The 24,136-nt window shown below is 46.1% G+C and overlaps 1 protein-coding gene across 1 annotated transcript in view; it reads right to left on the bottom strand.

The window, feature by feature from the left end:
* TOGARAM1 (TOG array regulator of axonemal microtubules 1) overlaps window positions 1-24,136 on the bottom strand; it is a 778,500-nt gene that overhangs the window by 422,304 nt on the left and 332,060 nt on the right. The window contains exon 8 of the mRNA XM_078659754.1: window positions 7,890-8,054. Coding sequence (XP_078515880.1) covers window positions 7,890-8,054 — 165 coding nt within the window. The remainder of the gene's footprint in view (window positions 1-7,889; window positions 8,055-24,136) is intronic.

Here is a 24,136-nt window from a genome sequence, read left to right as displayed (position 1 = left end):
CTAAATCCTCCTCGGGGACATGAACTTCCACCTCGAAAACAAGAACTCTGCCAACTCTGCCACCCTGAACGACAACCTCGTCAACCTCGGCCTCAGACAACTCATCACCACCCCCACCCACGCTGCCGACCACACACTGGACCCCGTCTTCTCCACAAGCACCCACGTCACCTTGAACCACACCAACGAACTTCGCTGGACCGACCACCGCTGCATCCATTTCACCTTCAAGAAACCAACCACGCACCGCCGCACCCAACAGCTGCCTTGTCGCTGCTGGACCAAAGTCACTGAAGACCGGCTGATCACCACCCTCGCCCAGAACCCACCCGCCGACCCCACCAACCCGGACGCCGCAGCCCGCAACCTCAGACAGTGGATCGACGACTGCGCCAACATCATCGCCCCGCTCAAGAAACCCTCCAACATCCACGCCAGCAAGAGAGCCACTTTGTTCAACGACGAACTCCAGACCTCCAAACGCGCATGCCGGAAACTGGAGAAGATATGGCTTCACGAACGCACACCCGACAACCACGCAGCCCACAAGGACGCCACCCGCAGACATCACCACCTCATCAGATTAGCCAAGAGATCCTCCTTCAAAGACCGCTTGGACAACACCGCACACAACAACAAAGAGCTCTTCAGCATAGTAAAGGAACTCTCCAAACCCAACGTCAACGACATCCCGCCCTCACAAGAACTGTGCGACTCACTAGCCAACTTCTTCCACAGCAAGATCGCTGACATCCATGACAGCTTCAACACCACGACCGCCCAGACTACGCCAGACTCCACCTCCCCTGTGAACACCACCAGCGCCACCTGCCTGACCTCCTGGTCTAAAGTCAACGACGACGAGACACACAAGGTCATGAACTCCATCCACTCAGGATCTCCGTCAGACTCATGCCCACACCACGTATTCAACAAAGCAGATGCAGCCATCGCACCCCAACTACGGAAGGTCATCACCATCTCCTTCGAAACAGCGACATTCCCGGAAAGGTGGAAGCACGCCGAAATCGACGCCCTCCTCAAGAAACCCAAGGCGGACCCCAAGGACCTTAAGAACTTCCGGCCCATCTCCCTGCTCCCGTTCCCGGCAAAGGTCATCAAGAAAATCATCAACAGTCAGCTGGCCCACCACCTGGAAGACAAAAACATCTTGGACCCGTCCCAGTCCGGGTTCAGACGAAACCACAGCACCGAGACAGCCCTCATTGCCGCCACAGATGACATCAGGCGCCAACTAGACAATGGCGAAACATCAGCCCTCATCCTCCTGGACCGGTCAGCCGCCTTCAACACGGTCTGCCATCGCACTCTAAAGACACGCCTCTTAGAAGCCAGAATCCAAGAGAAGGCCCTCGACTGGACCACGTCCTTCATCTCCGGCAGAACCCAGAGCGTCCGCCTCCCACCCTTCCGATCTGAAGCCACCGACATCATCTGCGGCGTCCCTAGGGCTCAGCCCGACGCTGTTCAACATCTACATGGCCCCCCCTCGCACAAGTGGCCCGCCACCACGACCTCAACTTCATCTCCTACGCTGACAACACCCAGCTCATCCTCTCCCTCAACAAAGACCCACACTGCCAAAACCAACCTCCACAAGGGAATGAAGGCCATCGCCAACTGGATGGTGAACAGCCGTCTGAAGCTGAACTCGGACAAGACGGTGGTACTCATCCTTAGACCCACCCCCTCAGCCTGGGACGACTCCCGGTGGCCAACCACCCTGGGAACAGCACCAACACCCACCGACCATGCAGGCAACCTAGGATTCATCCTCGACTCCTCCCTCTCCATGGCTAAACAGGTCAACGCCGTCTCCTCCTGCTACAACACCCTCCGCATGCTCCGCAGGATCTACAAGTGGATCCCGACCGAAACAAGAATCCCAGCCAAACACCTACGATGACTACAACGCATCCAAAACGCCTCCGCCCGACTGATCGTCAATGTCCCCCGCCGCAGCCACATCACCCCCCACCGGAGAGACCTACACTGGCTCCCCATCGACAAGAGGATCACCTTCAAGCTCCTCACCCACGCACACAAAGCACTCCACAACGCAGGACCAGCCTACCTGAACAGCGAACTCAGCTTCTACAACCCCACCCGCCAGCTCCGCTCCGCCAGCCTCGCCCTCGCCGCCGTCTCCCGCATCCAACGAACGACCTCCGGCGGCAGATCCTTCTCCTACCTCGCCACCAAGACCTGGAACACCATCCCTACCCACATACGGCAGACCCAAGACCTACTTGCCTTCAGAAGACTCCTCAAGACCTAGCTTTTCGAGCAGTAGCAGCACCCCCCACCCCTCAGCGCCTTGAGACCCTCACGGGTAAGTAGCATGCTCTACAAGTTTTATGATTGATTGATTGATGTCCAAAGCCAGAGATGTAACACATCTTGGAAGTTCCTGCCCGATTATCCTGGTCTGTGTGTGGCACAATTTTGACAGTGAAGGTGGGCAATGGTATCAGAGTGAGGCAATGAAGTTCACACGTAAGACAGAATCAGAAAGGCCAGGGTGACTGCATATGGTCTATATGGCACCAGTCCTTACCTGTGCCTATGCTGGTAAAGGCATTAACCATAATTTCTCTTATATCATTTCCCTACCTACTGTCTAGCATGGATCAGGCCTTAAAGCGATCATTCCTTTTGCCTCTGCATAGGATTTAATGGGCAAGCCCAGAAAGGAAGATTACCCCTACTTATTTGAAGACTATAATATCATGGCTTAATATTCACAAGAATCCCATCCTTCCTGCAGGAGGTTTAAATAGAATTATTTACCTATGGTTATTTGGAATCTTTCATTGAATTATGTGCCACCAATTCTAGCCTAAAACACCATGTCATTTTGTAACAGAAATTTCTACTGCACTCCTCTTTGCCTTCCCGGAGATAAGATTTTCATCTCTTCTTGTAAATCACTCCTCTTTTATTAAGTTCCTCTATATACTCCTGTCCTCTATATGTAGTATAGACCTTCTACTATGGAGACCATTCTGGGAAACTCATAAATGCAACATATTTCTGTCAAGTGATGAGACCCTAGCTCTTCTGCTTCCCACATTAGATCCCTCATTGTAGCAAGTTCCTTAAAGTCTTGCCCCTTCTGCTCCCAGATAGTCTGCATCTGATCCTGTAGGCAAGGTTTAGTTACCGCTGCACATTTATGAATACCAATAATCCTGCAGCGCTTGTGCTTCATATTACAGAGGCTGAAAATGCTACAAGGTTAGGCATTTAATAAATTTACAGTGTTCGTAAAAGTGTTGAATCAAAAATGAAAACATGGGAGACTCATCTAGTGGGCAATACTTGTCGTGCAATGAACAGGTGGGGCTATCGCCTCGTCGCACATTCGGGGTTTACCACGGGTTCCAGGGGGGTGGGTATCCTTGTTCGGGCTTCCCTCCCCCTGGCAATTGATGATGTGATTCTTGATGATCGGGGGCGTTACGCCGTCCTCGTGGGACGCTATGAGGGTCGGACCCTTTCCCTGTTTACCGTTTATGTGCCCCCCGGTCTACAGACCTCTACCTTTTCCGATTTGGGCCGAGTGTTGTTGAGCCTCCCAGATAGTACTCTTTTCATTGCCGGTGACTTTAACTCTGTGTTCTCCGGTCTACATGATCGTCACCCCCCTAGGGATACTCCTTCGGCCCAACAATGGCTGGGTGGGTTCCTGGATACTTTTGGTTTAGTGGATTGTTGGAGACTTATGCACCCTACTCAGCTTCAATACACTTTCCATTCCGGGGCCCATGGGAGTCTGTCTAGACTGGATTATTTCCTGATGCCTGCGGCGCAGTCGTCTGCTGTTCGGGAGATTAGACACCTCCCCCGGGGCATCTCCGACCATTCTCCGCTTTGGCTTTGTTTTGAGGTGGGGGTGGAGGCGGCGGGCCGGGTGGCTCCCATCAACCCATGGTATCTGACCTCCCCCGAGACCCGTGGTCTCTTGATCAAGTCGTTGGACAATTATTTTTTAGACAACGAGGGGTCCGTCTCCTCTGCGGTGTCCCTATGGGAGGCCTTTAAGACGGTGATCCGCGGGCAGGCCCTTTCCCTTATTGCTGAATCCAAAAAGGCGAGAAATCGGGAGGTGGTGGAACTCGAGAGGGAAATTGTTGGGATAGAGGCTGACTTGGAATCGGCTGTAACTCCTGATAAACTCCACGCCTTGGGTCTGAAACAATTTGCGTATAGGTCTCTGGTTACGGATGCGGCTAAAATGATGTTTCGGGAGCAACAGGGTCGTTTGTATGATGTGGGGGACAAAGCGGGTAAATTGCTGGCGTGGTTGGACAAGAAGGAGAGGGCGAATCGTGTGGTGCCGGTTATTCAGACCCTGAATGGTGTGAGAGTGACTGACCCGGTGGGAATAGTGGAGTGTTTTGCGGACTATTTACGTGTGGTTTATTCCCCTGTGTCTGACCGGGATGTGGATGACTCTCGCCTCTTGTTGCGTGATATAGCTCTGCCCTGTGTCTCCGATTTAGACCGAGTCTCTTTGGACTCCCCTTTTTCCACGGACGAGATAGCGACTGCCATTCGCTCACTCCGTTCGGGCAAGGCTTTGGGCCCGAATGGATTGCCGATTGAGTTGTACAAGCTAAGTCCTGACAGGGTAGCGCCCTTTCTTCGTACCATGTTTTTGGAGTCCCGGGAGCGGGGTACTCTCCCATATGATCAGCGTCTGGCTACGATCGTTGTTATTCCTAAAGAAGGTAAACCCCGGGACCTTTGTTCGTCTTATAGGCCCATTTCCCTGTTGAATGTTGAGCCCAAGGTTCTGGCTAAGCTCCTGGCTACCCGCCTCCTGACGGTTATTAGCAGTTTGATTCATCCAGACCAATCCGGATTTATCCCGCATCGTAACACGGCTCTTAATCTGCGTCGTCTCCACGGAGCCATTGCGAGGGCGGGGCTTCTGACGGAGCCGGCCATTTTGGCTTCGCTAGATGCCTCGATGGCCTTTGATACGATAGAGTGGCCCTATCTTTGGGCGGCTCTTGAGAAATTTGGTTTCGGTCCTGGGTTTATTGGTTGGGTGAAGTTGTTATACGCCGAACCCTTGGCGCAGGTTGTGGTTAACGGTCGAGTTTCTGTTCCCTTTGGCCTTGGTAGGGGGACCAGACAGGGGTGCCCCTTGTCTCCTCTACTTTTTGCTCTTGCTTTGGAGCCGTTAGCTGCGTGGCTTCGATGGGAACCTTCACTCAAAGGGATCCGTTGGGTCACCAGATTTTGAGGATCGCGTCTCGCTTTACGCGGATGACATTCTTCTTTACCTTACTTCCCCGCGCAAATCTTTAAATGTCCTATTTGACGTTCTCACTTCGTTTGGCGCTAACTCTGGTCTGGTTATTAATTGGGCTAAGTCCTGTGTGTATGTTCTTTCGGGTGTTCTGCCCCCGTTGCCGGATAGATTTCCTGTCCAGGTTGTCCAGTCCGGCTTCAAATATCTGGGGATCTTTATTACGCTGGACTCCTCACTCCGGTTTGAATGTAATCTCCTCCCCCCGCTTCTTAGACTGCGACTAGATGTGGCCCGCTGGCGTAAGTTACCCCTGTCTCCTCTGGGCAGGGCTGCCCTTTTCAAAATGATGTCTTTGCCACGATTCCTATACGCACTTCAGAATTCCTATGATGACGTTCCCGCTACCTATTTCCGAGAGATTGAGAGTCTCCAAAGGCAATTGATTTGGGGCGGGCGTCCACGTATCGCCCTTGCGAAACTTACCATCCCTTGGTATGACGGGGGCATGGCGCTCCCTGATATCAAAAGATATTATTGGGCTACCCACCTGTCTGCCATTAACCACGCAATGTATTCCCCGGGTCGGGATCCGGCCTTTGAAATGGATGGACTCCAGCTACCGGGAGGGGATTTTAATAGAGCGCTTTATTCCAAGTCGGCTGGGCGCCATCTTACGGGCCCGTCCAGGATTGCAGTCAGTGTGTGGCGCGCCGCGAATGTGAGTCTGGGATGGGAGAATCGGCTGACACTGGCGACTCCGCTTTATGCTTCTGAGCGTTTGGGATGTCTCTGGTCTACTAAGGGCTTTGACCGCTGGGATATGATTGGAATATGTAGAGTGGGAGATGTCTGTGTGAACGGTAGAGTGAAGTCCTTCGAGGCCCTTCGGACCGAATATGACTTGAGTGATAGGGAATTTTTTCGGTATCTGCAGGTTCGCCATGCCCTGGCCTCTGTTCTGACTCCTGGTGTGGCTCTCCCCGAGTCCTCCCCTCTCGAGGATCGCATTCTGGATGGCCACCTTCCTGATAGCACTATCCCCCTGATTTACAAGAAGCTGATTAATAATCGCGCCGACTTACTTGTCCGACTTAGGGAGGTTTGGGTCGGCGACGGGCTGGAATTAGATGACGAGGATTGGCAGTCGGCACTCTCTTCTCCGAAAGAGGTCGCCATCCCTGCCCGTCTCCGTTTGGTTCAGCTTAAGATCCTCCACCGGGTGTATGTTACGGGTCCGCGTCTGGTTGTGATGGGTTTTTCCCCGGACGGTCTATGCAAACGCGGATGTGGGATGAGTGCTACATTTCTGCATATTATTTGGGAGTGCCCGGGGGTGGCGGCCTACTGGACTGATGTGCTTGCGGTGATGACTGTTGTGACTGGGATTGCCCTACTGCCTGAGGTCCGACGATGCCTATTGAATGTGTGGGAACCCACCGACTATTCTGTGGCCCAGACCAGATGGGCGTCCTTGGGATACATGGTTGCAAAGCGGGACATTGCGCAACTCTGTGGCGCATCTAGACCTACTGATGTCTCGGCATGGGAGGACAACATGGACTGGTCCATGTTCCGCGAGAAGACAGTCTATGTAGCTAGGGGCAGACCCAGGGCGTGGACGAAGATTTGGGGTCAGTGGAACGAATATCGTGGGAATATTTGTACTCCTCCCCTGGTTGACGCACCCGATGTTATCCTGTCTCCCTAGGCTGGTGTTCCCGAAATTTCTCATGCTGTTCTATGATTTGCCTATCCTCCCCGCTGTCCCCCCTTCCCACCTTGCCGAGTCCCATCGATTGTGATTTTGTTTCTCTGATTAGTGAGTTTCCCCTCCGCCTTCTGGGCTGACTTTGATTAGTATGCATTCGCCTTTTTGTAGTTCGTTGGTTTTTGTATGTATATAACAGAAAATGGTTGTGTCCTGTTCTATCTTTCGAGTAACATTTGGTATCTGATTTATGCCTGACCACGGGTGTGATCGTATGTTTTTTACATTGTGCCTTGATTTTAGCGGCCGGCCCGTGTGGTTGTAGGCCCATCCTTGTGATCCTTATTTGATTACTCAATAAAAGTTTTTAACCAAAAAAAAAAAAAAAGAAAAAAATAATAATAATATGAAAACATGGCTAAATTGAAATTGCTAATTAACATAAAACTATCCAAATATCGATTGAGCACAGAAATGATGCCAAAATAAATATACAAAAGAGTAGTTTTACAGATGCAATACTTTTATTTATAAATCTCTCATTTGTTTAGGAAGACTGCTCCACGAAATTGTAAGTTGGTATGTTGAGTCAACTGCTGAAGTAGGATATTAAAAGTACAATACATCTTAGTGAGACACGTACAGTCAAAACATACGTGCTGTTAGGTGTTTGTAGGAAGAAATCAGCATTGGTTGCGTTCTGTAGTGTTTTGCTCTTAACTATGTCAAACCTTAGACAGTCATCAAACTTGCTGTTGCATTCAGTTCTGAAAGAGCTGGTACAAGGTTTAAGGCTTTGTCCTCTTCTCTTATAATACTCCACAGGAAGGGAGGGAAAAGATGCAAAGTGGATGAATAAAATAAGCACAATCTGCACCACTAGAAAAACTCACCAACCTTTTGTAGGTTTAGGACATTTCTGTTGCTCTTTTGTATGACCTCTGAGTGGGCTGGCCAAGACTTCTTTCTGGGCGTCTTCAAAATCCAGAACTCCACTCCCATAATTCATACGTTGTCCAACTACGCTGACATCTGAACTTGACAAGTCATTTGTTGTTATAACTGTGCAACAGAATTGAAACAAAAACTTCAATGCCTGGTGTTAAACACAAAGATCGAATGTAAACACAGATGAGGACCACAAAACACAGCTAAAATGCTCACAGCATCCCCCAAACCATCCAAATGCTCAAAGTTGCAGGAATTTCATTAGAAGACCATTCTGCATTATTCTTTATTGCAAACTCCACACACAGGCACTTTGAAGTATTACATCACAAATGCCAACTCAAAGACATTGAAAAAGGCGTTGTACGCCGAAACGCGTCTGTCAGCATGAGAGGGGGGGGGGGACGGGGGGACTTTGGAAAATAAAATCGGGCCGAAGAAAAGCAACGAGTGCGCCTGTTTGTCTGATACGACTTGCCGCTGTGTTGAAGTATATCGCGGCTCACCACCGCGCAGGCTTGCACCCAGGACGAGTGGTGCGGCGGCGGTGACTTTTGTGACCAAAAAAAAAAAAAAAATATATATATATATATATATATATATATATATATATATATATATATATATATATATATATATATATATATATATATATATATATATATATATATATATCCCTGACACCCCCAATCCTAATATTACTATGAAGGACTCACTAACACTGTTATTAAGATCAATAATCTTTATACCTGTAAAACAGATCATGCAGTTTATGTTTTAAAATGTACATGTGAGTTAATTTATGTTGGTAGTACCAAATTACAAGTATATAATCGTATTTTACAACATCTTCGGGTGATAGTAAATTCTGACCCTAGTTACCCTGTGGCGCGTCATTTTAAATTAGTTCATAATAACAACTTGAATGATTTACAATATTTTGTTATTGACGCTGTTCCTCTTTCTAAGAGAGGTGGGGACAGGGAAAAGAAATTGAGACAACTGGAAAGCCATTACATAGTACTCCTTAACAGTAAGATTCCCAATGGTCTGAATATGGGGGAAGATCTGCATAATTTCTTATGAATATTGGAGCGTTTTTCATCATTTTTAAGCACAATGTTTTATCGGTTTTACCTGTATTTATGGTTTTACCTAATTTTTATATTGTGCTGAGGATGTTTAATTGCTAATTTGTCGAGTTTTAGTGAGATGTAAATCCTTGATTGGTCAGTTTCATCGTGATTTAACTTAATGAAATGTTTTCTTATATCAGAAATATACATTGGATTGCAATATTAGTGACATCTTTTTGATGTCAATTTGAATGTACTTTTTTTGCTGAAAATGATATATAAGCCGAGATATTGCACTTTAGAGCACTTTGCACTTTTTCACTTTTTTGAGAATAATATGCTGCTGATAAATTGTTGAAATTGTTCTGTTTTAATGAATTATCAAGCTCTAGTCCATTTTATGGGCCAATATTACTGCACTACTTCTGCACTTTATATTATGTGGTTCTTTATTTTTTACTGAACTGTGTTCCCTTGAATCCCCTTGGACAATTATTATGAAATATTTATCATCTTTATATTGTATACATGTTGGCTGTTGCATTGGGCACTTGCCCTTAATTGTTTTAACACCTTTAGCATTGTGAATATATGAAGTATGATTACATGTATATTGGAGGTTGGATGTGAATAGTATTTTTTCTATGTCCTTGCTACGTTATGGGTGGAGTCAAGGGAAATGACCGTCAGTATTTAAACCACATTTATCTCTGGGTTTGTCATGTGATCAAGTCCGGGTTTCCCGGACGAAACGCGTCATGTTGCCGTTCCCATCGATAGAATAAAGCACTTTCATTACGAAATCCTTCGGCGTGGTCTGTACCTGTGTCTGTGTTGGTGCTGCCGGCTGGTTGCTCGCACTACAGGATTGTGGATTCTTAATATATATATATATATATATATATATATATATATATATATATATATATATATATATATATATATATATATATATATATATATATATATATATATATATATATATATATATATATATATATATATATATATATATATATATATATATATATATATACACATATACATATATATCCCCGACACCCCCAATCCTAATATTAATGAAGAATTACTTAAAAACTGTGATACAACAGGAGATGTGCACTTGTGTGAGCGAAACTTGCAAAAAGTCATGTCTAATAGGAGGTCACTCATCTCTGTTGAGGATTGTGACTTGGAAACCTCCTCAGGGGGAGATTCTGATTGCGGTAAGAAAGGGGGCAAACAACAACAAAAAATGTATGCTATTGAGGGGGCAACTTCAAGAGCATATTGAGAGGTCCAAGCACCTCAACTTATACTCCAAGCACCTCAGCGCATAATGGAGGTCTAAGCACCTCAATTCACACTGCAGGTCTAAGCACCTCAATGCATAATATAGGTCCAAGCACCTCCATTCACACTGGAGGTCTAAGCATCTCAACACATAATGGAGGTCTAAGCACCTTAAACAGACCAGGAGGTCAAAGCACCTCAAAAGTCTTGGGTGTCCTACACGGCGCAACTCATACAGGTGTCCGGAGCGGCACACATATCTTGAGCGCTCAGAGTACAGCAGAAAATACTGCCATGGAAGATGAAGGGCATCAGAGTGAAGAATTACTCTGATACATCCTTGACCTGGATCAGGGTAATAAGTACATTGAAGGCCTCTTCACAGAGGAAGAACGTCCGTAATCCTCTAAGGGAAGGATATTGGATCCCCTTGTTCAGGAGATGTTTTCACCACATACGATCAGGCATCCAAGAAGTGCTGAATGGTGGCCTCAAGATCATGTGGGAAGATTTATTAGAAGGTGGATAAGAAATCGCCTTGAAAAAGAGGTACGTAACATTTTTGAGAGAAGAGTGCTCTAGACCAGTGATCCAAGAGAAAGTCTGCTTAACAACAAACCTGCATCCTGAAAGCATCACCTTTTTATTGAAGCTGGGGAGAGACCCCAGAAAAGGCATGGAAATATCCCTTAAGGCCTGCCAAGATCGCCTTCTCGACATCCTAGGTCCCCTAGCTAGAATAATTGGCATGGCAGAGGAGGCTCATATTAATGGGACCCCAGAAGGTATTAATCTACTTAGGAGCTGAAGCCAGAGAACTGTTATCCGTTTAGCAAATGCCAATGCAGGGTTGTAGGCCAAACAGAGCAGGGTTGTCCTAAGCGAAATCAACCCAGAAATAGGACACATGGCGGATAAAGAACTCTCTGAAAACCCCAAAGGCCTCCTGTTCAGAGAGGATATGATTAAAACAATATGAAAATATGTGACTACGTTCAAGGCCTTGAACAAAGCACAGACAAATATGAGAAGGGTTTTTTAACCCTAATGTTTTTGGCTGTGCTGGAAGAAGGGACCTTACTACCGGCTGAGGTGCTCAAAGGCCCAACTTCAGATAAAGAGGCTAAAGTAGAGGTTACCAGCCAGGTACCTCACAGTCCTTCTACCCCCAACAAACCACTCGTACCAGAGGCTTCAGATCCCGAGGACAAGGATCCAATTTTCAGAGTAGGAACAATTCACATATATTTTCCCCAGTAAAAGTGGGGGGTCAACTCAAGTTCTTTTCCCATGCTTGGAAATTAATTACACAAGACCATTGGCTCCTGGAAACCATTCAGGGCTTCAAAATAGATTTCCCAGAGGTCCTGGTCTAATCCCCTTTCCCAAGAGTATTGAAACTTACCTTAGAGCAACAGAAGGTGGTAGAAGAAGAGGTGGTCTCTGGGATACAAAAAGGTGTAATCGTAGAGGTTCCTTGGGAATGCCAAGTTTTTATAAGTACGCTCTTCCTTGTGAAGAAAAAAGACTAAGGACGGAGACCAGTTTTGAATCTCCGGGACATGTACAGATTCCTAGTCTCAGACATTTCAAGTTGAAGGACATCCATCTCTTGAGGGACATTCTATTAGAAAATGACTGGCTGGTAAAGTTGGACATAAAGGATGCCTACTTCACCATTCCCATGGACATGGATTCTCAAGGTTACCTCCAGTCCATATGAAATCACCGTCTTTTTCAATTTCAGGCACTTTCCTTCAGCCTATCCTAAGCTCCTTAGTGTTTCACCAAGGTAATGAGAGTGGCTGCATCCTTTCGGAGAGAGTGGGGGATAAGAATAATTATTTATCTAGACGATATCCTCATAATGTCCCAATATCATTTTCAGATTTAAAGGTTCTGGAATTGGTGATAAATCTTCTAGAGAGTTTGGTTTTCATAATAAAGAAGGAGAAGTCTATTCTGGTTCCTTCCAGGTCCCTAGGATTTTTTATGATAGACACAATTAAGACCCTTCTGTTGTCAGAGAAGAAAACTTACCAAGATTCGATAGAAGTCCAGATTTGTGTTGAGACAGGACTCTATGACCTTGAGAGAGCAAGCCAGGCTCCTAGGTCTCCTTTCCTCTTCTATTCAAGAAATATTTCTGAGGCCATTACATTATCGAGCTCTACAGAGGGTGAAAGCGAGAGCTCAAAGAGAAGGATCATCGTATGGGGATACCGTGATTCTAGATCAAGATGCCGAATTATAATTGGATTGATGGTTGGAGTTCCCCGGAATATAAGAATAGGATGCAAGCCTTTATGGCTGGAGTGTATGCCTGGGCAACCAGACCACAGGAGGTTTATGGTCTTATATAGAGAGGTCCCACAACATAAATTATCAGGAGTTGAGAGCAGGCATCTATGCTCCAATGAGCTCCAAACACTCTCTGCAGGGCAGAACTTTCATGTTAAAATGGACAATGTGGGGGCGTGGCTTGGACGGCGGTGGAGATGGCCGCCTGAACCGGTCTCGCGTCGCACAGGATAGCGACTTTGAAGGTTCCAGGATTCCCAAATACACAACTTTTGCGGCTCGGAGGTGGCTACTAGATCTCAACACGCCCAGGGTCCAGTGTTCCGAGCGAAGAATGGGGTAATCACGAGGTTTGAGACCGTGATTGACCGAGTCTTCTCACCGAAGCTGAGCCAGGAAATGGCACCGGCCAGTACGGAGCCCCTGCCCTAGCTTTGTTACCCGCCTGCTGGCCTCCTACTACTGCAGCTTGTTAGCGGATGGCCCTCACTCAACCCCGGGGGGAGTGCTATTCAGTATAGTGCACCATCTACAATTTAAGCCTGGAGGGGATTCACCTGCATCGAGGCCATCCCCTGAAAATTACTGCTCACCCGCCGGCTGGCCACCGCCTTACGCCTTGCACTGCTATGATCGCTGGCTCTGGAACATCAACCCAGGAGGTGAGCGCTGATCGCCTGTGGTGTGTACCTAAACTTGGTCCCGAAAGTGGATTCACCCGTCATCCGACGAACTCTCCTGCCTGACCTTAAAATGGCGGACGCATGGCCGTGACTCGAGTTGCCGAAGCACCAAGTGTGGGAGCCGTCTCTCAAGCTCCTCTCAAGCCACCGTGTGCAGAGTGCTTGGCTACCCCACTGATGCCTGCAGCCACGTTATATCTGCCTCTCATGCTTCGCTCATGCCTTCTGCCTGTCCTTATAATGGCGGTAATGTCCAGAAAGTAAGAGCATGCCCAGCATGTTCTATAACTGAATGTCGGCCACAGCAGGGGGTCTTGTTCTAAACCCAGCGACCTCACTGCGCACAGCATCTACCCTCCACAACCAATCTTTGCCAACATGTGCTGTGTCAATCCTGACCCTGATATATCTGCACAGACCTGTTACAACCTGCTACACCTGCCTCATGCCATATGTCTGCTGATCCTTCCAAAGGTGCCGATAGGAGCCTATTCCTACGTTCCTGCCAATGCCTGATGGACCCTACACTCGCTGAGCCATGATAACGGGGCCCGGAACCGGCCCGTCAAGCGGATAGCCAGTTTCTGATCAGGGACCACCTAATGCCACCCTAATCGTAGGTCCTTACACCATAGCAGTTTCCGACCGGTGCCAAGACCCACACTGCTCAGGTCATCCTTCCACGACAACTCTTGGCGCTGCGTCTTCTCCTCAGCTGCCCTGCCGTGCCGTGCACACGTAGCGGTCACCCTGCTGACCTCACCATATCAGTCATTGCCGACGCTGGTGAGTTTACCAACATACTTGTGCCTGGAAAGGTGCTCATCACCTTCAACCCACCTAAATCAGTGGCGACCATAACCCCTCCAGCCTCACATCAGTGCCATCATTCCTCTCTCCACCTTGCCTTCGGACATAGACACTTATCAGGAAGTTACAATACGCCACGAGGAAACCTCTTTCGACCCAGCGCCTTGGTGTCGCCTCGCCCTTGCTTCTCTCGACACCCCCGGGTCCTGAAGTTCCTACAAGATGGCAGAGAGAGAAAATAAAAACACCAAGAGAGTAAGACCAGGGCCAGCCATATGTGAATCGCCTATCAAAGCTAAAGCTGACCTAACAAGCACTTTGGACATGATCCTTAAGAAGATGGCGTAGGTCCACGTCTTGGCCAAATCCACGAAAGGTAACACCGACACCATGCAATTGGAACTCACAGCGATCAGAGATGATATGAACTTCATGAATAAAAGCATCAGTGAGGCGGAACAACGGATAAGCGGCGTAGAAGATAAAACGACCCAGTCGTCTATAATCATACAACACCTCCAGAGCACTACTAAAGACCTAAAACGACAAAACGCTGAGTTAGAGGATCGTAATAAGAGGGAAAATATTCGAATCTTTGGCGTGCCGGAAGAATCAGAAAAAGACACAGAATCTTGCATGGCCTTCCTAGAAGCGTGGATCCCAACTGTCACCGGAATTGACTTCCACCATGGCCTGGAGCTGGACAGAGCCCACAGAATCCCGACATTCTTTGCCCACGGGAAAAAAGTCCCTCGTCCCTTGATCTGCAAACCTCTCCGATTTCAACATACTGAGGCCATTCTACAATTTGCTAGGAAGAATCATCATATTACATGGAAGTCCACCGCATAATCATCACTCAGGATTTCTCCAAAGAGACGGTTGAAGTAAGGAAGGGCTTCCTGTCATTGAGGGATAAACTGAAATCAAAGGACATCCAATTCTCATTTGCAGGACCGGCAAGATTTAAGATTATTGACCACGGTAAACCCTGCATCTTCTCAGACCCCCACGACCTGGCATGCTACCTGCAGGACTCACCGCCTCAATTCATGGACTCCTCAAGCGGAGCCTCCAATAAACTGAAAACGGATACACAAGAGTCTGCTAACCGCTGAGTGGGCTTGACTTGATCTGATGAGACATTACCTAGTTCAACCCATCTCAATGGGATAATCACGATCCACATTCAATGCAAATGGTTTATCTGAGCCTGCTCATAGTTATCGTCATTTATGAGTAGCAGGTTCAAGTATTGGGTCCACTCCCCTTGAGGATCCCTCTATCGGATCTGTCTAATTGTACAATTTGTCCAGCCTTAATCTGTTTTATACTGTTTCATACTGTTAGCCAAGTTGCAGGCTTCCATAGATGCTATTCATCGTTGTTATATTTGAGCACGCATTGCTTCAAGTGCATTCATGGCACCACATATGTTCCCTCTGACAGCACCATCTTCAAATTCAGTATGGTTGTAATGTCACGTAGCTCTGTGTCTTGAACCTCACAATGAGCCCCCGTGCGGGGTCCCTTTTCTGTTTATGTTTGACCCGCACGGCTGCACAGTTTAATCAAAGAGCTCCTAACATGTTGATTCTCCTGTTATTCTTCACCCTTCTATAAGTCCTGTGTCGACCATGGATGGTACTGCTGTTGCAGCTCCTAGGTTCGATTTTTCTAAGGGAGCGGGGGGAGAAGGGTGGAGGGGAGGGGGGAAGGAAGGGAAACAGGGGTATTGGGGGAGGGAGGAGGGAGGAGCGGGGGGCATGGGGTAAATTTAACTATGGTTGTTTCAGTTTTGTTTCTTTCAATTCCTTTGATAGATACAGCACAGACATCAAAAGTTGTGCTGCACAGATGACACGTAGCTAGCCCACGCATTGCTCACACTATTGGCTACCACATTCTCACGGTCCACCACTATTCAACTCCATTCGCTGATGGCCAGCACCTTCCTTGCGATGATCACCGACTAGATGACTCAAACTAAATCACTGGTAGAAAGCCTTAGAGTAGTTTCTTTGAACGTCAAGGGTCTTAATCACCCAGTTAAACGTAAAAAACATCCTTGACTATTTAGCTAAATCCAAAGGCGATGTCATCTTACTAAAGGAGACAAAATTGTCAAAATAGGATGCAGAGTTCATTAAACAACATTGGATTTCGCACACTCTTTGCTCCTCCGCCGTTCACAAAAAGAGGGCAGTAATTACCCTATTCTCGAAAAAGTCAAACATTTCTATCACCTCACACACTCACGAGGACGGCAGACTGCTTGTGACGCACCTAAAGAGAGACGACTACCCCATTCACATAGTAAACATTTATGGGCCTAACTCGGATACCCCGGATTTCTGGGAATCCGTCACTTCTGCAATAGAAACCATCCCCCAAGACGAACTCTTAATTGTTGGTGGGGACTTCAATCTCCCCCTAGATCCCCTGCTAGACCGCCAATCCAAATGCACATACCACCCGTCACGATCCCATAATATTCTGAACCGACTCTGCTCCAAATACAACTTACGCGACTCATCGCACCTACAACATCCAGACGGACAAGACTACACATTTTACTCTGCCCCTCACAACTCTTATTCGAGAATCGACTACATTTTAATCTCTAGCCCATTCACACACCTCATAGAGGAGACTGACATAGCTCCCAAATTGGTCGTCTCTAATCACTCTTGCATCTATACCAAACTAGCAGGCTCACACTCGATACTCCCCCCGAAACGCTGGCGCTTTAATGATGACATCCTATCCGACCCTGAAAATAAGACCAGGATAGAGAACGCCATCCGGGAGTTCTTCACCCTGAACATTTTGCCAGACTCAGACATCTCAGTCATTTGGGATGCTTTTAAGGCCACAATTAGGGGTGTTATCATTGGCATCCGAGCTCAAATGAATAAAAAAATGAACCGTGATCTGGAAACCCTTGAGAGACACATTAAGGCGCTAGAGATCTCCCACGCAGCCGCAACTGGTAATAAATCCATTTTAGACCGCCTCACTAAAATGAAGTACGAATATAATGCAATTCTAAGCAAGAGAGCAGGGGTATGGATAAACAAATTTAAGGCACTAAACTTATGTGAGGGCAATAAGGCCGGGAAACTTCTCGCGTCTTATATAAAAAAAAATAATAATAATTCAATATTGCTTCCATTAAAGATCAGGCCAACAACACCCACACCAAGCACAACAATATCTTGCACACCTTCCAGTCTTTCTACGAGGACCTATACAAAAACAAATTAGCGTTCAACTCTGATGCATGCACCAAATACTTCAACTCGTTAGACCTCCCTAGACTCTCCGAGGAGGACAGCTCCAAGTTGGGCTCCGCATTCACAGTGCTGGAAATCTCCACTTCCATCAAAACCCTTAAAAGCAATAAGGCCCCAGGCCCGGATGGCTTCTCAGACAGTTTTTATAAAGAGTTTGTGGGAACTGTCAGCCCAGTCCTCTTGAACCTCTTCCAGTCCTTTATGTCCAAGGGTGCTGTCACTAATTCAATGAGCGAGGCCACCATAATCGTCATCCCGAAAGAAGGAAAAGACCCTCTTCTAACAAAAAGTTATCCTCCAATCTCCCTCATAAATCTAGATTGTAAAATCTATGCTAAAATCTTAGCCAACAGTTTGAATACAATCCTCCCCAAATTAATTAGTAATTCGCAGGTGGGTTTCCTCAAACACCAGCTATCCAATGATAATACGAGATTACTCTGCCATGTATTAGAGAAAGCCAAAATAACCGCCACTCCTTCAGTTGCCATTAACCTCGACGCTGAAAAAGCGTTTGACAGAGTGTCATGGCTTTTTTTACAACACTGTATGCAATCTTTTAATCTGGGGAAGCCCTATATCGACATGGTTATGGCTCTATTCTCCTCCCCGTCAGCCCGAATTGCCATAAACGGCTCCCTTTCCGCCCCTTTTTGCTTGGAACAGGGTACCAGACAGGGTTGTCCCCTCTCTCCAGCCCTTTTTATCCTGGCCCTTGAACCCCTCTTAGCTGCCATAAAAAGTAACGAGAACATCAAAGGGGTGTTATTCGGTGACAGGCGAGTGAAATTGGCGGCATAAGCAGAGGACATCCTAGTGGTTACCGAACAGCCAGACTTTTCCATCGAGGGTCTCATGTCCACCATAGAAAACTATTCCCTACATTCTGGCTCCAAACTAAACCGAGATAAGTCTGATGTTAAAGCGCTGAATATACTCGGCACAAGAGACATATTGGGTAACTAGGGACTGTACTGGCAACCAGGCTTTATCAAATACATTGGGGTCAAATTTAGTAGCACTCTTGCTGAAACCCTTCAACGTAACGAAAAAACAACCTTGGATAAAATTAAAACGCAACTGGATGGGTGGGGAAGAATCGAGACTATCAAAATGATGATCTCCCCTCTAGTCAATTATCTAATCACCATGCTGCCCCTCACGCTATCCCTGGAATTTCATCACAAATTAGACGCCGCACTCACAAACTTTCTTTGGAGAGGGAAAAAAGCACGAATTAGTTTAAAGAAACTTCGCCTAGACAAGTCTGCAGGTGGAGTAAACCTGGCGGTCTTCAAAAGATACCAAACTGCGTTTCTTGCCAAACAGGGCTCCTACTGGTTATCACCACCAGAGGGCTACTCCCCCTTGAGATCGAGAAGGCCCTCCTTGGGAATGTCGCCCCAGCGAGTGCCCTGTTCACTAAACTAAATTCAATCACGTGCTCGAGACCTATTTTTCGGAATACAAGAATAGTGGATAAGCTACTTGAGGCCTCCATCCGACGTTCACGCTGGGAAACCATTATATAATCACCTATGGGTAGAAAAAGGCATTTTTTCCCCACACCAATTATATGAAGGGACGAGCCCCCTCTCGTTCAAAGATCTTCAATCCAAATATAATCTTAACTCACTTGAGTTCTATACCTTCCTACACATAAAAACAGCGATCACCAAGGCGAATCTCTCTTCTAACCCTCCATCCCTTCCGGCCTACCTCACCAGATTAAACAGGCTAGGCCACCAAGTGTCATGGTTCTACAAACTCCTACGCCCACAACATTCCAATCTCATTGATCATGTCAAACAGTTTTGAACATCATGCTCTTGCTTTCCCATCTCAGATATGGATTGGGCCAAAACCTGGGATTCCTGCATGCGTCACAAAATCAGCCCCACGCTATCCCAAACTAAATTCTGGCTTTCATAAAGCCTTTTGGACGCCGGCGCGTCTTTTTGCCCACAACATTAGGTCTAACGCTTTCTGTTGGAACTGTAACTGTGCAGAAGGTGACCTTGACCACCTTATCCTCCAATGTGAATGTGTTACCCCATTCTGGGGTAAAGTCTTTGAATTTACTGATAAAGTCTTTTCTTTCTCCCCCACCCAGGGAACTACCTTACCTAGTCTTTGGGTTTCTCAAAGCCAAGTCCCTCAACGACAATGATAGGGCCTTACTTGACCTTCTTATCACGGCTGCTGTAAAGGTGGTCCTCAATAATTGGAAGGATACCCTGAAAGCTAATTATGCATGCTGGTTAAACTGGGTACTTCGTCTCCGTGGCGCCGACAATACGGCTGTTATCCAATCCCCTTGGCGCCCCCGCGTAGGCGCTTGTGTATCACCCTTGACAACTACTTTAGTGCCCACAAGCCCCCATGAACCAACCCCTCGCTCCCTTGACCATCTGTTCGCCACCTTGACCCTATATACCTACATTTCTTCCTAGGCTGGATTCGCCTATCTGCCTATCTGAACACAATGCAGCTCACTTTCTCTCATGACAACAATGTGTGGACCTATCGTGGGATACTACGGCTGACTCCGTCGCTCTATGTGCTGTCTTATGTATGTTCTTCTTCCTTTATTTCAGTATATTGTGTTATATCATTTAATGGTATGTTTACATTCTGGTACTTATCAGCTTCCATTTCAGACCTCATGCAATTATTCCACCTCAAGTTTATGTCTTAGAATCATTTGCTAACTACTGTATGTACCACATTTGTTCGACTGTCATCATTCATTTTATTTTGTTGTTCTCTTTTATGTCTGAAACTACCAATAAAAACTTTTGAAATCGTAAAAATGGACAATGTGTCTGCAGTGGCATAAATAAATCGGTTAGGGGAGTACAAAATCTTCAGTCTTGTCAGATTTGCCAAAAAGAATATGGATGTTCTGTCTAGAACACAAGATCAGCTTGAGAGCAGAGTACTCACCGGGGAAAAACAATATTGCAGCAGATTGGAACTCTAGGTTCTTGAAAGACTAAAGCGACTGGAAGCGGAATGAGAGCTGCTTCAGATGACTGTCACTTATGGGGTCCTTTGGAGGTAGATCTCTTTGTAAGCAGGTTGACATTTCAACTGAAGTACTTCAGCTGGATGCCGGACCCGGGTGCTTAGGCAGTCAATGTGTTCCTGCAACCCTAGAAGGGAGCCCAAGCTTATGCCTTTCCCCCCTTTGCAATGATCTAGAGGATTCTCCAGAAGGTAAGACAAGAGCAATATTCTCTGGTACTAGTAACTCCCTATTGGCCATCCAAAACTTGGTTCCCAATGACCTTGGAATTGGCCTGCAATATTCCATTGCTTTTACCAATAGGGGAAGGCCTTTACGGGACGTAGAATGAAGAGAACACCCTCTGGTTTAGAATGGAATTTTGAACCTTCTTGCATGCAAAGTTTCAGGAGATCTAGTGAGATGTCAGGTCTTTCGGGAAGGGCTGTGTAGCTCCTTGAGAAATCCTGGGCTCCACGTACCCACTATAGATACAATGGAATATGGAAAACATGGGTACGGTGGTGCTTGAAGAGGGACTTTGATCCTATGGAAGCTCCTATAGTTGAAGTGGTTAACTTCTTAGTAGAACAGTTTGATAGGGGCCTTACTCATAGGTCACTTCATTGTTACAGATCTGCAATCTCAGATGGGTTGGCAAACGGTAGAAGCATTGGAAAAATGTCATAGCATGTAGAATTCTTAAGTATATTAGGTTAAGGAGACCACCCCAGACCTAGATATGAGCCCTTTGGGACGTTAAACTAGTCCTGGATCTTTACACAGCATGGCCTAGTAACAGATATTTAGATCAGAAGAGACTTTCTATGAGGCTAGCTTCTCCTCTCGGTTTAATTTCCTACCGTTGTGTATCGGATGTTAAAGCTTTAGAGGTAAGTAACAGGGTTTATGACATCTTTGGAGTGAGATTTGAAATTATTAGAACTAAGACTATGTCCGACACAATTTTTTAGCCTAGGTTTGACATTTACAAAAAGTTGTGCGTAGCAGATTGCATGAGCAACTACTCATCGCATTTGTGAAATCTTTTATGGCTATAACGTCTGCTTCAATAACAAGGTGGGTTAAATGGACTAAGAATATGGCATATGTTGACCGTAAGAAGTCTCAATCACACTCTATGAGAGGTACTATGGCTAGCCAATGTGTGGTATCCTTTACTGTAATCCTTATTTCTTGTACTGCTGTTTCTGTATGTTCCAATGTAGAATGGGGACTCTTGGAATGTTATGTTCAGTGACAAGCCTTTTGTGAGCTGGACTTTGGTGGATGAGGTCTCAAGTTACTTACTTACAATAAAGCCTCCTTTACCATCACTGCTGTTTACCTACTCTTCATTTTGAAGGCGATACTACACAATGCTTCTAGAAAGGTGAAAGACTAGAGGCCATCCTTAGGGCTGCTAATTGGTCAAACTCTAATACATTTGCAAAACATTACTGTAAAACGATCGAGCACATGTTGAATGTGGTTTTGCAGGACTACCAACATGCATAATGGTAGCCTCCAGTCTTGAAATGAAATAGCGATTCTCCTAGTTAAATGCCAAGAGAATGAGGATTTCATTAAATACATGGGGGCTAAAATTATCCCACCCTCCCATCCCTGGAGTTGGTTGTAGGATTTGGATAATGCCAATTAATAATAAAAAAAGAAAAAGAAACCAAACAATACAAAACTAAAGGAGGTTAATAAAATGTAACATTTTAATAATTCAAGGTCGTTATATACATTGTATTTGTTTATGTGCTATTTATGTAGAATGTCTTACACCTATAGAGGATGTTCTAATAATCCTCTTCAATTTCTGATAATTCCCAGTAGTTCATGTCTACGTGTTCCATCACCTGGAAACATCTATGAACTGAGTGCCTTCTTTTCTTAGTTCTGCAATGCGAGTTCTTCGTTGTTTGAGGAGTTTCTTTATTTCCTGTTGTGCTATATTGTTTTTGGACTTTTCGTAATACATGACAGAGAATTTTGGACCTCATTTCAAAAGGGCAGATTGTACTGTGGGCATGCCTATTAGGGTCTAGCTGTATTCAGTTCTAGAACAATTTTCTTTGTGATGCAATACTTCAAAGTGGCTGTGTGTAGAGTGTGCATTAAAGGAATAATGCATAAAGTTAGCCTCCGTGTCTTTAATGAAATACAGATACTTTTGGCATTTAATTAGGAGAATCGCTATTACTCTACTTCCCTATTACTTGCGCTTCTCTGCTACACTTTTCTATTTCCAAGTGTGATCAGTACAGTAGCAATGACAGTACCAAAAGTATGGGTTGGAGAGGATTCTCAGAGGTGAATTATTTATTGTTTTGCCCACAATAGGTGTGCAAAACATGCCCATCGTGGCATTCATGGACTGTATGTTCTAAAACATCAATGAATGATGCAGGTTGGATGCAAGTCAAAAATTGTGGAACACTGGTAGAAAAACTATTATGACTTATAGATCATTCCCTAACCTCCATAACCAACCACTAAAACAGTCCTTTCAAGAAGCATAGAAGCATGCATCAAGAAGAAGTTTCACAAAAAAAGCACTAATGGGAAGAGGTGTGTGATAAGGAATGGCAGTAACAAGTGGAGTTATATTTTTACATTATTCTCTGTTTTTATTACAGGAACACATTGCTTTATTTTAGTTAACCGCCATGTATGCGGCACACTACGATTACTTTTACAGTGATTCAATGCGAACCTAATATCAGGTACATGTTACAAGCCCTCTAACGGTTATCTTCTAGACTTTAAACATTAGGCAGCTTTCCAATACCTATAGTTTTTCCTTTATTAGATCGGCAATCCAGGACTTTTTCTATTTATCCTCTGTTCACGCTTGAATCGCTTCAGATGCCATGAGGTGGCTATATCGGCGTCTATCTCCCCTTTTGACCTGATAATTTTCCAGGTAACATCATAATGTTGGGGGCTGAACTGTTCCTGCAAAGGAGGAGGGAAAAAGGAGGGGGGGAAGACTAAGAAGGACTACGTACACGCTGGCGTGACCAGAGGTGTAAATGTAACACCTGTGGGCATCCCTTTTGTTGGATGTGATTGCCTCACACACCCCGAAGGATGTCATGCTTCATCATCGGCGGTTGCTCCTCGTCGGGGGGGCGGTGCAATCCCCGACGGGCACACCTCAAAGAGGGGCACTTTGGCGGAGATCTTTTGTATCCAACTGCCCTATGGTGAAGTGTGGGTGTGTGGGCGGGGAGGCAACTGAGCCTGAGGTGAAGGTTAAAATGCAGTAAGAGGTACCGGAAACAATTTTATTCTGGTGGTCCCCCTATTGCAGTTAAAATCGTGAAAGTAAGCTCACTCAGTGTCACCTCGTTAGGTAGAGTGACCTATGTGGAGCTCTGAAAAACAACAAGTGGTCAACAGTTTACCTCCATGGAAAGTCCTATGCCTAGGGGTAAAGGGCTAAATACCACATGAGTGATCGGCGGGTCAGTACATCGGGGGAAGCCTTCAGACTTGGCTTACTCTGCCCGTGTCCGCTATCCGGGCTCGGCGGAGATGGGTAGGTGATCCCTCGCGGACACGGGCAGAGTAAGCCAAGTCTGAAGGCTTCCCCCGATGTACTGACCCGCCGATCACTCATGTGGTATTTAGCCCTTAACGCCTAGGCATAGGACTTTCCATGGAGGTAAACTGTATACCCATACCACACCATATACATGACACTAGCATGTTATTG

Source organism: Lissotriton helveticus, chromosome 9 (genome assembly GCF_964261635.1).
Source record: "Lissotriton helveticus chromosome 9, aLisHel1.1, whole genome shotgun sequence".
Classification (NCBI taxonomy): Eukaryota; Metazoa; Chordata; class Amphibia; order Caudata; family Salamandridae; genus Lissotriton; species Lissotriton helveticus.
This window is presented reverse-complemented; position numbering and strand designations above follow the sequence as displayed.